At 40.8% G+C, this 13,824-nt stretch overlaps 1 protein-coding gene across 1 annotated transcript; it reads right to left on the reverse strand.

The window, feature by feature from the left end:
• Positions 1-9,349: 9,349 nt before the first annotated feature.
• Positions 9,350-10,825, reverse strand: LOC113033950 (uncharacterized). The gene is made up of 2 exons (XM_026188170.2): positions 10,618-10,825; positions 9,350-10,178 (listed from the first exon to the last, which is right to left on the reverse strand). The coding sequence occupies exons 1-2, from the start codon at positions 10,696-10,698 to the stop codon at positions 9,465-9,467; spliced, it is 795 nt and encodes a 264-aa protein (XP_026043955.1). The 5' UTR covers positions 10,699-10,825; the 3' UTR covers positions 9,350-9,464.
• Positions 10,826-13,824: the final 2,999 nt, after the last annotated feature.

Here is a 13,824-nt window from a genome sequence, read left to right on the forward strand (position 1 = left end):
GAGCCTAAGTGGTGCTTATCATTATCTCCCCATCACCCCCCTCCAGCACGCACGCACACACACACACACACACACACACACACACACACACACACACACACACACACACACACACACACACACACACACACACGCACGCAGGCACGCAGGCACTCAGAGCTATAACCCTCTCCTCTACATGTACTAATTTTCTTCTGCTTATCCAAATCTGCTCATCCAACAGTCTTTTCTAACAGCCATAGAGTGTAAACAACACACACACAGACACATCAAGATACCACATGTTAAAAGACTGACATTTTCAAATGTCACCTATTTGGCTACATTTTTGTATAGCAACTAAACCATGAGAGTTACTGACTGCTGGGTCGCATGTTAAAGCTGCTGCCCAGCTGTGCACAGCGATTTCTGTTGCAATGCTTTTTTAAAAGACATCAAAGACTTATTTGAAGCTTTTTTCATTACAGTCTGCACTATTTGTTTGAAAATATAAATGTGCACTGGAGTCGCTCGCGGAGCTCCGAGAGGCATTTGCGTGATGTCCAGCATTCGTGATGTCATTTTGTGTGGAATAAGTGGTCTGAGATGGAGCATAATTGGTAAAGCTGATTATGGCTCGTCTCTGTGAGCCTGACGGTGCTCCGTCTCTGTGGCAGTAAAGGGCGACAAGGCATAGTCCGTCCTGACTAGCGTGGCACTAGTCAAAACAACTGCTACTCTGGAATCCCAAGCTCAGATCAGCCCATTTCCCACGTTTTGAAAGTTTGGGCGTATCTAAGCCTGTAGGGTTTTTCCTAAGTGGCTTTCAAGAAACTCCAACATCATTAGCAAACCCTGTTCAGCTTCCTCTGGTATTCACAAATTGAAAAGACATCACTGTAAAATAGGTTGACAGACGCATTAAACCATTTTTTCCACATATGTTAGTGTCACTAATTAGAGTCAGTAAGCTCTGTGTGGCACTAAGAGGACAGCACAATGGCAATACAATAATGTAAAACAATGAATGCCTGGCCATTACATGTAGTGTAACAAAGTAGGATGGCGGAGGTTTATTTGAATGGTCCTATCCATCCTTGTTGTTATTTAAAAGCCACAAGAATGGCGTAATGCTGTTAAGGACGGTATAGTAACAAGACTCAAAGCCAAGCTAATTTCCCCCTAAATGAGAGTTTATGGCTGAAACAGCCCTGAAATCACTGAAGTAGATCTTAATATGAGCATAAGGGCTGTCAAGGATAAGAGGCCAAGTCGGAGTGTGTGTGTGTGTGTGTGTGTGCGCGCGGGTAAGTGAGTGTGCTTGGAGTCTGAAAGACAAAGGGAGAGGTTATGGGTCAAACTAACAGCAGACAGGCCCGTTCAGGGTCAGAGGGCTCAGACTAACCTGGTCAGCGATGGCTGTTTATCTATAGACTTCAGAACCATCACCCTGATGGAGCCTGATGGAGCTTTCCCCTTCAGTGCCGGACTCTCACTTTTAGACCACTTCAGCGCCACTTTTGAAGAATAGCTGATTCCTCTGAAAAAACATACAGACGCAGCATGGTATGTAGGGTCAGGTCCAACAGCTGAGGCCAACGTCTCTAATTCTCCGTCACTCTCACTGGTGGAAGGTAAATTTGTTTAAATAAAAGGACTCTCTGATGTGAGCAGAATTCATTGTTTTAAATCCTAATATGCAACCAAAGTCTTGAGACCAGTAGCCAAACACATATGACAGACTGAAAAGGGATAGAGGTACTCTCCCAGTGGGCGACGGGCCGTCGTGGAGCCAGTGTCCCGTCTCATTACAGCCAAAGGACTGGAGAGGCACGCTAATCCTCCACATCCACCCACCTATCCACCCACCTATCCACACACACACACACACACACACACACACACACACACACACACACACACACACACACACACACACACACACACACACACACACAAATGGAGATGTACACATACACTGTCCTGAACACAAAGACACCCAAACAAGCGTGACAGACAGACACACACCAACCTATTCAAGAAATTACACCCTACACTCCCCTGACCTCACTCCAAGCTCTTCATCCAGACAGGATAGGAAGCACAATGATATCACTTTCAGCAGGACTTCACTTTATGTTGCCACTCTGTTTGCACACTAGTGCAGACTAGCTGTGGCCTCACATCTTCCCAGTTCTTAATAAGGAAATATTGTGTTTGTTCACAGCGAAGGTTCACGCTGTGTCAGTTGTTCAATTTGGTTTGATTCTGGAGCGGAAACAGTGATTCCTCTTCTCTTTATTTATTTTTTAATGATTGTAGAGCTTAAAATCATTAAGCTCAAACAACAACGTGGAAATAATGCGATTTTCTCCCCCCAAATCTGGCAGGTTCAATAAACTTGTAAAATCAGAAACGACTTAGCACCATGTGACAGAAATTTCTGGCTGATTGCTTCTTATTTGATCATATTAATTAGATCAAATAATACATAAGCTACAGGGAGGTTGTGGTTCAACTCTTCAAAACAAGTAAAAAAAAGCCACATACCATTGTACTGAGAGATCATCAGGAGCACTCTTAAACTTTGCTCTAGTCTACAGGTACCATTTGCCTCAGCATCGCTTGGCAGGCTTCCCCCTCTCGCTGCATTTCTATTACCCACTCATTCCTGCAGGCTTGTTGCTGCTCGTGTACAAACATGTTTGCAAACAGGCCAGACAAGACCACTGCTGTGAGACAAACACAAAACACAAACATCAATAAACAAATAAATCCACTCACACACATCACTTCCTCCGAAGAAGAATGCATGCACACTGAGGCCGATTCCAAAGCACTCACTCAAGCCTGCTGGCAGCTCGCAGGAGCAGCATTGTTTGGTTCATACGCAGTGCATTTCTGCAGTCTTGTCTCATTATTAATAGATGGTGTCAGAGAGTCGCCGGCCTCTCTGTCTGACAAGGCATTAGCATAAACACAAACTCCCTCTCAATATCTATTTGTAACGCACTGTTGACCTTCAATTATGGATGTATAAATGTTTGTTACCCGTCCACTTAAGTGTGTGTGTGTGCATGTGTGGGCCACAGAAAAAGTAACATTTTTCACTGGTTATGAGACAGATGATTCTTTTTTTTTTTTTTTTTTTAAGTTTTGCACTAATCTAAGTCAGACACTCGAGAACAATCGCAGAATTAAACTTAATGTCTGACATCACATTTTTAAAAGAGCTTTAACCTCAAGATCTGCAAAACAAGAGCTAAACTGGGGAAAACTGCACTTCCTTGGATGGCCTTTTCTAGGGTGACTCCAGGAAGCAAGTCCGTGCCCACAGACTTCAAGGCTACAAGTTTGTAGCCTATGGATTTTAGTTATTTAGTTAGTTATTTATAACTCACCTGTTTAAATCTTGTTAGTACTTAAAGTTATTCACAACTGAGGATACGACTACTGCACAGGTATCGACTCCTGGAGGAATTATGGTCCAGTGGCAGTAGCACATGGACAGTCTCTCTGCAGTGTCTGTATTCAGATGTGGGGCAGTGCCAAAAACAACGGGTCTGTGGGGCACTCTTGTGCTGTCGCTGGTCCTTCAGCCAGCCATGGTGAAGAGCCAAGTCATAACATACAAAGAGCTGAAGTGAAGCTGAGTGTTAAAAACAGTGAAAGTTTCCATCGCAGTCACCATTGATGCTTTTCATGCTGAATTTTTTTATTTTTTCATCTTTGATGTCTTTTGTAGTTCTCCCATTCTTGGTGAACACTGGTCTACTTGTCAACCAGCCACCATTCAAGCATCATGCAGTTGTGATTTTTGAGGATTGCATGGGAGCCTATCTGCAATGGCTGAAAACCCCTTTCCAAAGTTAAATGCCTGTGCAAACAGAAACAGTATAAATTAAACATTAGGTGGCCCTAGCCAGCAGCTATCTTCTAGGCTTTATCTCCACTAATTCAATCCACTCAACTGGACCTCTCCACCATGTTTCTGGTGATGGTGCCTTTTGATAAATAATATAGCTTTCTGCGTGGCTTAATTACATTAACGGTTTGTAGACGATGTCTGTGCTCCAGCTATAGCGAGTGACCCTACTGTCTGAATGTTACAGCAGAAAAGAAACTTGTCTGACCAGGCAACTTTTTCCAGTCTTCTATTGTCAAATTTTTGGTGAACCCATGTGAATTGTATAGCCACAATTTCCTGTTCTTGGCTAATAGGAGAGGCACTTACTGTGCTCTTCCTCTGCTGTAGCCCATCTGCTCCAAGGTTTGATATGTTGTGCCTTAACTCGAAGCAGTCTGGGCATTCTCTGATGACCTTTGTTGTCAACAAGGCATTTTCTTGCAGAGAACTCCCTCACTGAATATTCCACAGTTTGGGCACAAAACAACCTCAAAAGTATGATTACCTCTGGTTTTAAAATCAGAACAAAGGACTTTATGGAGTGCCTGGTTTAGATGATCGGAGAGGCCAGCTGCAGTGATAAGGTCTCAGAAGATCTGCTATATAAGCTGGTTCATGTGTATGTAGAGCCTTATATGTTAATAAAAGGTTTTAAAAATGTATTTGGAATTTCTCTGCAAGCCAGTGAAGAAATGCAGGAATAGTGTAATTATTACCCCAGCTTTTACCTGCTGGTTGTAACCAGTAGTTATTTGAGTTACTATTGCCTTCCTATCAGCTCAGAATAGCTTGGCTACTCTCCTCTGACCTCTGGCATGTGACATCAACAAGGCATTTTCACTGAGAGAAATGCTGTTCACTTAATATTTTCTGTTTGGCACCAGTTAACACGCCACTTTCAGTCACTTAAATCATCTTTCTTCCACATTCTAAAGCTCAACATCGGACATAACAGATTTCTTTTTTATGACAGTAATCTACTTTTAAACGTTGTGTCATACATAGCAGTAGTGACTTACACTAAAGAGTTACAAATCTTTATTTGTACATACAGTGCTTAACAAATGCATTAGACCATAAAATATAGATCATAAAAACTAGAAAAACACAAATATTTTAAACATTCCTCAAAAACTTGTTTAAAACAGACTTATGTTATTATTTGTTTGGCAGTTAAAAAAAAACTGCATTTACATTTTTCAACCCACACTGGACTTTAAGAAGTCAGAAATTAATCAAGCATAACATTCATCCACGTGAACTATTTTTTTTTCTGTTCAGCTCTTCATGTGACTGTGGTGATATTAAGTGTAAGTGGACATCTTTAAAAAAAAATAAAATTCGATTTTCTTTTTTCTTAATTGTTTTTTGCAAGACAGTAAATTTGAAAATTCGTGGATAAAAACAATATATATTTTTTATAATTAAAAATATTACTTTAATTGAAGAGCTTGTGCATACTGGTGGGTTAACCATTAGCCATTAGCCTTGATTTGGGTAATTACCAGTACTATTAATTCAGGGCAGCTGTGGCGTAAGCCCTAACACTGGGTGGCAGTCTAATAAATTTGTTAAGCACTTTACATATGCATGCAGAATTAAAACGTGTATGTCCATGACACTGCAGCAAATAGTCTGCTTCAGGTGCATTTACACCGAAATTGTTCCATGTGATTTAGGAGTGGGAGGTTGCTTGCCACTGGAGGAAAGACACATGATCACCTGTGAGACAAATATAACCTGAGTAAGTGCAATTTTGAAATGATGAAGCTATCTAAACCTATGTGGCCCCATATGCCACGATCTAGAAAAACAGATGAGAAACAAAGTAATTGACGTCCATTGGTCTGGAAATGGTTACAAAGCCATTTGAAATACTTTAGAACTCCAGTGAATCACGGTGAGAGCCATTATCCACAAATGGAGAAAACTCATGACTCATCCAGGAGGTCACAAAAGAGGCCAGAACAACATCTAAATAACTTCTGGCCTCACTTGCCTCAGTTAAGGTCACAGTTCATGATTCTAAAATAAAAAGAGAGCGGGCAAAAATGGCAGCCATGGGAGAGTTCCAGGGAGAAAACCATTGCTGACCAAAAAGAACACAACAGCTTGTCTCATATTTGCCCCAAAACATCTTGATGTTCCCCAAGACAAGAAAATATTCTGTGGAAAAGCTTGACCCTTTTCCCCCGTTACATCTGGCATAAGACTAACGTAGCATTTCACAGATAAACATCACACCAACAGTCAAGCATGGTGGTGGTAGTGTGATGGTCTGGGGCAGCTTTGGTAGTTTAGGGCCTGGAAGACTTGCTGTAATTGTTGAAACAATTAATTCTGCTCTCTAACAGCAAATCATAAAGAAGAACGCCCAGACACCAGTTCATCCCTTGATCCTTAATCTTAATCTACTACTTCACGTTATTTATAGCCATTCAAGTTTCTACTGTCTGTTAGAGCCACAGATTATCCTACGTAGTTCACAGTTCACAGTCTAAGTTGCTATTTTCTTTGTTCTTGTGAATAAAGGTTTTGCGTTAATCACGCTCACCAGTGCCCCTGTGTGTCATCTGCATATTGAGTCTTTTGCCCGGTTCGGCTTCAGCCGTGGCACACTGGGGGGCTCACTTACATAAGCATTGTGCACAATTGAACAGAAATCTCCAAAATAACAGTGAAACACAGAGATTTATTTAACACACACACACACACACACAATAGTTGCCTTTATTTTATGACTTTTTAATGCTTACTGCTTAGTCAACTTCTACAGGCCTATTCTGAGCTGGAAAAACCCTGAGTCAGTCCATCACTGAATCCTAACTTTGAGGAGAAAAGTGTTGATGTTGGGAAAGCTTTGTTTAAAGATGACCCCTAAACCTACTGGTTTAAAAATAACCCCAATATAAACACCAAACCAGAGTGGTGCATCAATCTAAAAAACATTTTGAATTTCAATAGATTAAAACTTGATGTAGTGAAACAACAGCATTGTACTGTTTATCTGCAAATTAAAAGAAAATTGTACAAATTATAAGGGCAATAGAAATGGACAGTGATATCACTACTCTCTAACTTCTTCGTGTCTTTTATGCCTAACAGACTCTGACCTGTTCGTTTTCTTCTCCTCATCCTCCTGAGCTGTTAAAAGGTCTGCTGGTGTTTACGTGGGTGTGATACCTCAAACTCCACAGCCTCACACTTCACACATCACCTAACACAACATGCTTTTATTAAAATAAGATCTTTCCATTAGTACTAATAAAGTACTTTGTGTTAGTGTGTGCAGAAAGCCAGCCATTCATTAAAAATGAATAGAGCAGCATCTCAGCCTGCAGCTATCTGTGTTGTTGTTTTTCCCCTTCACTGCCTTTGTGTCATGTATTTCTTTGCTTTCTCCTCCATATTTCTCAACTGATTGAACCAGATGTGTTTCTCTGGTTCTGCTGCTGTCACTGTCCACATCCCTATCTTCACCACACCTGGCAATTATTATGCAAAAATAACAGCACACACAGCATTTCCATTAAGTGTTAATGCCGCCTCCCTCATTCATCATGTGGCACTATGCCCCCAGTATGTTCGTGCACTGTAAAATGACCATTTATTCAGTCCTGAATGGGTCTTGCTTTAAGGTGATGACAAGTCTTTGAATATATTATACACATGATCTCAGTCAGAATGTTCAAGAAAGAGAAATATCTCTCATCAAATGACCATGAAAAAGCTGATTTGGACCTTTCAGTCATGACTATCAAAGAAGCCATGGTTTCCAGTGCCAAAATTCATTGTTATTTCTCCAGATCAATCCTCAATGAAGGTGTATCTTTAGTTATACAACACAAATATCTCAACAGCCAAACACATGGCAGCAACTCGCTGCATTTACAACTGTAAACATAGTCAAGATGACCTGCTGAAGTTCGAACTGAGCATCAGAATGGGGAAGAAAGGCGATTTAATAGACTTTGAACGTGGCATGATTGTTGGTGCTATGCGCACTGGTCTGAGTATTTCAGAAATGTGCTGGGATTTTCCCCACACAACAGGTTTACGGGGAATGGTCTGGAAAACAAAAAAATTCCAGTGAGGGGCAGTTCTCTGATAATGTTTTGTTGATGTTAGAGGTCAGCATAGAATGGTCAGACTGCTCTGGGCTGATAGGAAGACGACAGTAACTTAAATAACCAGTCGTAACAACCAAAGTATGCAGAAGAGCATCGAATGTTGCAGCAGATGGGCTACATCAACAGAAAAACACTAGGTGCAAGTCCTGTCAGCGAAGAACAGGAAACTGAGGATGCAATTCACACAAACTCATTAAAATTAGACAATAAAAGTGTTGCCTGATCTGATGAGTCTCAATTTCTTGTAGGATCAAACTTTGGTCTAAACAGCATGATATCATAGAGCCATCAGCCTTGTATCAACTGTTCAGGCTGCTGGTGTTGGTGGTGTAATAGTGTATGATTAGGGCGTATCTTTTTGTCACACACAGATGCTCCTTAGTATCAGCTTAAACCCCACAGTCTACCTGAATATTGTTGCTGACATTCTTCATCCCTTTGTGACCACAGTGTACCCATCTTCTGATGGCTGCTTCGAGCAGGATAACACATCATCTCATAATGATAAGAACATTTAAGCATGTTTTTTGGAACATGAGTTCCACAGTCAACAGAATTTCATCCAATAGTGCACCTTTGAGCTGTGGTGGAATAGGAGATTCACATCTGGAGGATCTGTGTAATGATATCATGTCAATATGGACCAGAATCTTTAATGAATGTCTCCAGCAAATTGTTCAATCTGTTCAATCACAGAGAATTTAAGCGGTTCTAAAAACAAAAGTGGGTCCAACCCAGTACCAACAAGGTGTACCTAATGAAGTGGCTGGTGAGTGTGCATGAATTCCATTCGCTTAGTAAACAAAATGTCAAAGAAATTGCTATACAAGTACAGTTACCGAGCAACGGTTTCTACAAAAAAAGGATGGTTAATGTGCTCAAAATGAAGACAGGAAAGTACTTGGGCACCCATTAGTGCCTTTACTATTGATCATATTACAGCATTTAAGTATTTAGATCAGGCAACCTTAACCTTGCAAAGTTGCAAATCAATCAGTAAATCAATCTATCTATCTATCTATCTATCTATCTATCTATCTATCTATCTATCTATCTATCTATCTATCTATCTATCTATCTATCTATCTATCTATCTATCTATCTATCTATCTATCTATCTATCTATCTATCTATCTATCTATCTATCTATCTATCTATCTATCTATCTATCTATGAACAGGAATGGATTACAGTGCATACTATGTATAGAATCCTTGGTTCAGTTAAGGCTGTTTCTAGTTTTGATTATTATGCATGCATTTATAGTGCAATATACAACAGAAAAGAGTAGCCTCCAAGGTTTGACATCACAGATTGCACTCACACTACCAAGGAAATTATAACCATTTTTTATTCACACGCAAAGAAAGTTTCATACATATGTAAAAAGAAAATGTACATTACAGTAGTAAATTGTATGAACACAAAATCAAAAAACAAGGACTTATTCAGTGGTCGCTGTACTCATTCTCCCGCTCTTGTCCACTGTCTTCACCCTCCTGATTATTTACACGCTTTTGTTCGTCTGGCCACAGATTCTCGTCCACATCACAGCGGATACTTTCTCTTGCGATGCAACGAGGGAAGAAACGGCGTGCATGCCGCAACCATCCCCTGCATTGATCTCCTGTAATGTCGTCACACGCTGCGTCCATAGCATGGAGCAGGGACGGCTGATCCTGAGCATGATGCTCATACACTCTCCAACTCCAAGCAGAGAAAGACTCCTCTATCAGATTGAGGAAAGGAGAGTAAGGTGGTAGGAACCCCATGACCATCCTTGGATGCGTTGCAAACCAGCCCCTAATGAGTGGGCTATGGTGGAAATTGACATTGTCCCACACAATTACATAAATGGGTAGGTGAGGCCCTATGAGACCTCTCTCATTTTCACGGATAAAATCGGTATAAAGGCGATCCAAGAAGATGAGGAGCTTGTGTGTGTTGTATGGGCCAAGACTGGGGATGTGAGTGGCCACACCATTCTCAGAAATGGCAGCACACATAGTTATATTGCCCCCTCGCTGACCTGGGACATCCACTGTGGCCCGGTGGCCAATAATATTATGGCCACGTCTTCGGCCCTTGGCCAGGTTGAAGCCAGCTTCATCCACGAACACCAGGATGTGAGGGGTCCCATGTCCTTCCAATGCCATTATTCTCTAAAATAGAGTAAACAATATAAAATCAGTCATACAGAAGAGTCATATACTACAGTTAGACAATTACATGTTCTCCCCCACAGGTTCAATATACTACAGGCCACTACTCCAGTGGTTCTAAACTAGTGATAGGCCTATGAGGAAGTACTGCAGGGGTATTTGATAGAAAGGGGAGTGGGAAATACTGATGACTTACTGAGATGTTACAGTAAAACCTACAGTATTAGATAGATTTGATTGGGAGACAACAAAATAAGGATTATAATGAGAATTGTATCATACAGTAAACTGCAGTTTTCTGTTGAAATTCTTAAAGTCAGATGAAGCAAATACTGATTCTGAAATCAGGTAAAGGAGGTATTGAAACCAAATAAGTGAACTACTGCTTACTGTGATTACAGGTAAGGTTATAATGAGAGACAACCAGTAACTGACTTACATTTACATACTGGTAGCGCAGCTCCTTCACTCTGTCAGAGTTCCTCTCAAATGGTACCCTGTAGATTTGTTTCATTGTCATCTGATGCTTCTTCAAAACCCGGTTTATTGTGGAGATGCTTATTGTGTTTATATTCTGGAATATATGATTGTCCTGAAGGATGGCATCACAGATCTGTCTCAATGTGATGGCATTATTTGCGGCCTCTTCCCCCTATTCCTCCACCACGCATTCTCAGTCCTCCTCCTCCTCTTCTTCTTCTTCTTCCTCCTCTTCCTTGAGGAAGAACTTCCCCTTGTCCGTTTGCTTGGCCTTGTCTATCCATGTTCAAAGATCGGACTGGCTCTGGTCAAGCTCTATATATCTGTGTTTGGCAGCACACAATCATGGAACACACCTGTGTGTGACGCTCCCCCTTCGTTAGTCTAGTTTCACCTGACTGTCAATGACTGTCATCAATTTATCAAATATTCAAAGAAATTCATATATGATATTCATGGTATTATGTTCTTGACCAATTTTGACAATTGAACAGACAGTTGTGCATGCGAGTACTTATACAATGAAATCATGCTGACATGTTTTGGAGGGAATGATCATTAGACTGAGAATCAACTAATCAGTTTAGATCTACAAGATCTATTCATTTGGAAATTGTGCTAAATGTGGGCTAACTGTATAACTGTAGGCTACTTGTACTTAATCATTTGCAAAGATGCACTGAGACAATTGAGACATGTACTAAGGCATTTGCCACTTGATAAAATGAATGAGAAATGCCATTCTGTTGTGAACATTTGCCAAGAGGTTTGGAGGTTTGTCCATGTTATTTTGAGAATGTAATTTCTGTTTCAAGAAATGAGCCAAACCAATGGAGAAAAACTGTAATACAAGCTCATGTGTACACACGGGTGCTCATACACAAAAACTACACCCTTTTTGGCTCCTACCTCAAAGCACACTGTGCGCTGTCGATCTTACGTGCTGCACAATAATGTTTAATACTTAGTATTTACTGTTATATTCCCATAGATCATCATGATGTTGTTTATTATGTTGCTCTTTTTTTTCTTCTGCTTGTTTTCTCTTTTTTCTTTCTCAACAGGTGATCCAAGTGATTGATTTTTTGTCTGCTTATTTTGTTGGTTTTTGTTTTTTGCCCTTTATCCCCGTCTCTCTTCCCCGCTGTTTTTTCCCCTCTTTCTTTCTCCCCTTTCTTTTCCCCAGTCAAGTCTGTCCCGTATTTACCAAGTGAAAATGAAATAAAATAAACAATAAAAGGTGAATCAAATAGACCATTACGGCAAGGCTGGGATGGTCCATTTGGTAAAGTAAATCCGTTGGGCATCTTTCTTCGCCTTTAGACAATAATTCTGATGGCAAAAGATCCAAATGGGACAGGAAAAAAAAAGGAAAAAAAAAAAGAATGATTTTGTTTTGAGTCATTGAAACAGTTGGAACAGTTTCCAAAAAACTTGCCAGTCTCCAATGAATCCTTGCACTAATTAGACTCATTAGGCTCAATCCAGCGTAGGCCAGACAGTTTCATAAACCTGATCTTGTTTTTGACAGGCTGCAGCAAAGTGTCATCATGTGTGCCTGTGTCAGCCAGTCGAGTGTATGGTAAGAAGCATAGTGTGTTACCACGTGCTTGCGTGCACTGCTCAGTGCTGTCAGAGAGTCCACAGTGAAAGGTGTGATCTTAAGTGTGATTTTTGTGCTCAGAGTGAAATAATCACACTTTTCCCAGTGGTCACACTTGTCAATCAGATGTCTTAAACTTACATTTTAGGGGTCACTTCACTGATGTCAATGCTATAAATACATTTTTAGATGTTTTTAATCATATAGATGGACAAATTATAAGGCAAAAGGTGCATAAAAAAAGGAAGTCAGAGGCCCCCTGTGAACAGACACAGGCTTCTCTTAGTACTTTTAAAAGCTTGTACGGTATCCATGGTGTAAAAGTGCAACTTCAATGTTTGGTTCAAATCGTAAAATAAGAGGGTTTCTGACTTTGTCAATAACCACACATGGTCTACACTAATAAACATTCAAAACTGGCACCACAGAGAACCTGAGTGTGTGGCTCACAGCACATTGGCGGATGGAAGCTGCCCAGCGTGCAATAATGGTGTTTTGAAAGTTGTTAGTGGGTTTCTAAGTGGAAAAGCTGGGATGCGCCTTCAAAATTCCTGTTATGTGTTGACATTTAACGAGTGGGCACAGACTTGTGCATGCTATTAGGCAGTCTAATAACTAAGCGTACGATGGGAAGAACATGTGCTGTTAGCTCCAAATGTTCAAAGACAACACAGTCGTGAGCGGTCCTGCCCATTTGAGCGTGTGAAGCTTAGCCAGAATCACTCTGAGCAATCAATGCTAATAACTTACTAGTATGCCTGCGTGCAAACAGATTGTTAACTAGTGAGATGAGAGTGGAGATGGCAGGAGACATGATGGGATCTGCGCCCTCATTACTAACAGAAGCTTATTAAATTTAAGCCTCATCAGTTATGTTTTGTTCCTAGCTCGAAGGAGAAAGTACAACCACAGGTTCTGCATCTGAGCCTACCTTTCTGTGTGGAATTTGTAAGTTTCCTTGTGTTTATGTGGATTCCCTGGCTACTCCAGCTTCCTTCCTCAGTTCAAAAACATGCATGTTAGGATTCTGCATTTATTTTTAAAGTGTGTGCCTGTACATCTTTCTGTTGATTTGCTCGAGGTATACCTCACCTCACGCCCTGTGATAGGTAGCTCTTAAAAATGTCAAACATCCAGTGAGTGGCAATTCTTCACATGGATAAGTGATGTTGATGAGAGGTTAGAGGAGAACGTGTGCACATGCTCTGAAAAACTGAACTGCTAAAGAGTGGAAAAAGCTTGGATTAAAAAAATCTGTCTTTGGCCTGAGGCGTGCAGATGGTGAGCTCAGAGAAGAACATCATGGACCCAACCTGCCATGAGTCAACAGTCCAGGCAGCTGCTGCTGGTGTAATGATATGAGGAGTGTTTTCATGGTAGTTAGTGTTTGAAAGTTAGCGTAGGTGCTTTTATTGCCACAGTTTACCATCTTGTAATAGTCCATTAAAAAAAAGCCATCTCCAACTGGTTTCATGAACATGACAGTGAGGCCATTTTGCTTAATTTGCCTTTTCAGTAGACTTGTAGTCAAGACCGCCTAGACCAAGACCAAGACAGACAGAG

The sequence above is a fragment of the Astatotilapia calliptera genome, chromosome 12, assembly GCF_964374335.1.
Source record: "Astatotilapia calliptera chromosome 12, fAstCal68.1, whole genome shotgun sequence".
In the NCBI taxonomy this organism is placed as follows: domain Eukaryota; kingdom Metazoa; phylum Chordata; class Actinopteri; order Cichliformes; family Cichlidae; genus Astatotilapia; species Astatotilapia calliptera.

Coding starts and splice junctions, on each gene's coding strand:
- LOC113033950 (XM_026188170.2), bottom strand. CDS start 10,698: ATGACAATGAAACAAATCTACAGGGTACCATTTGAGAGGAACTCTGAC. Junction 10,179..10,617: donor TGCGCTACCAGTATGTAAAT/GTAAGTCAGTTA, acceptor ACTCTATTTTAG/AGAATAATGGCATTGGAAGG.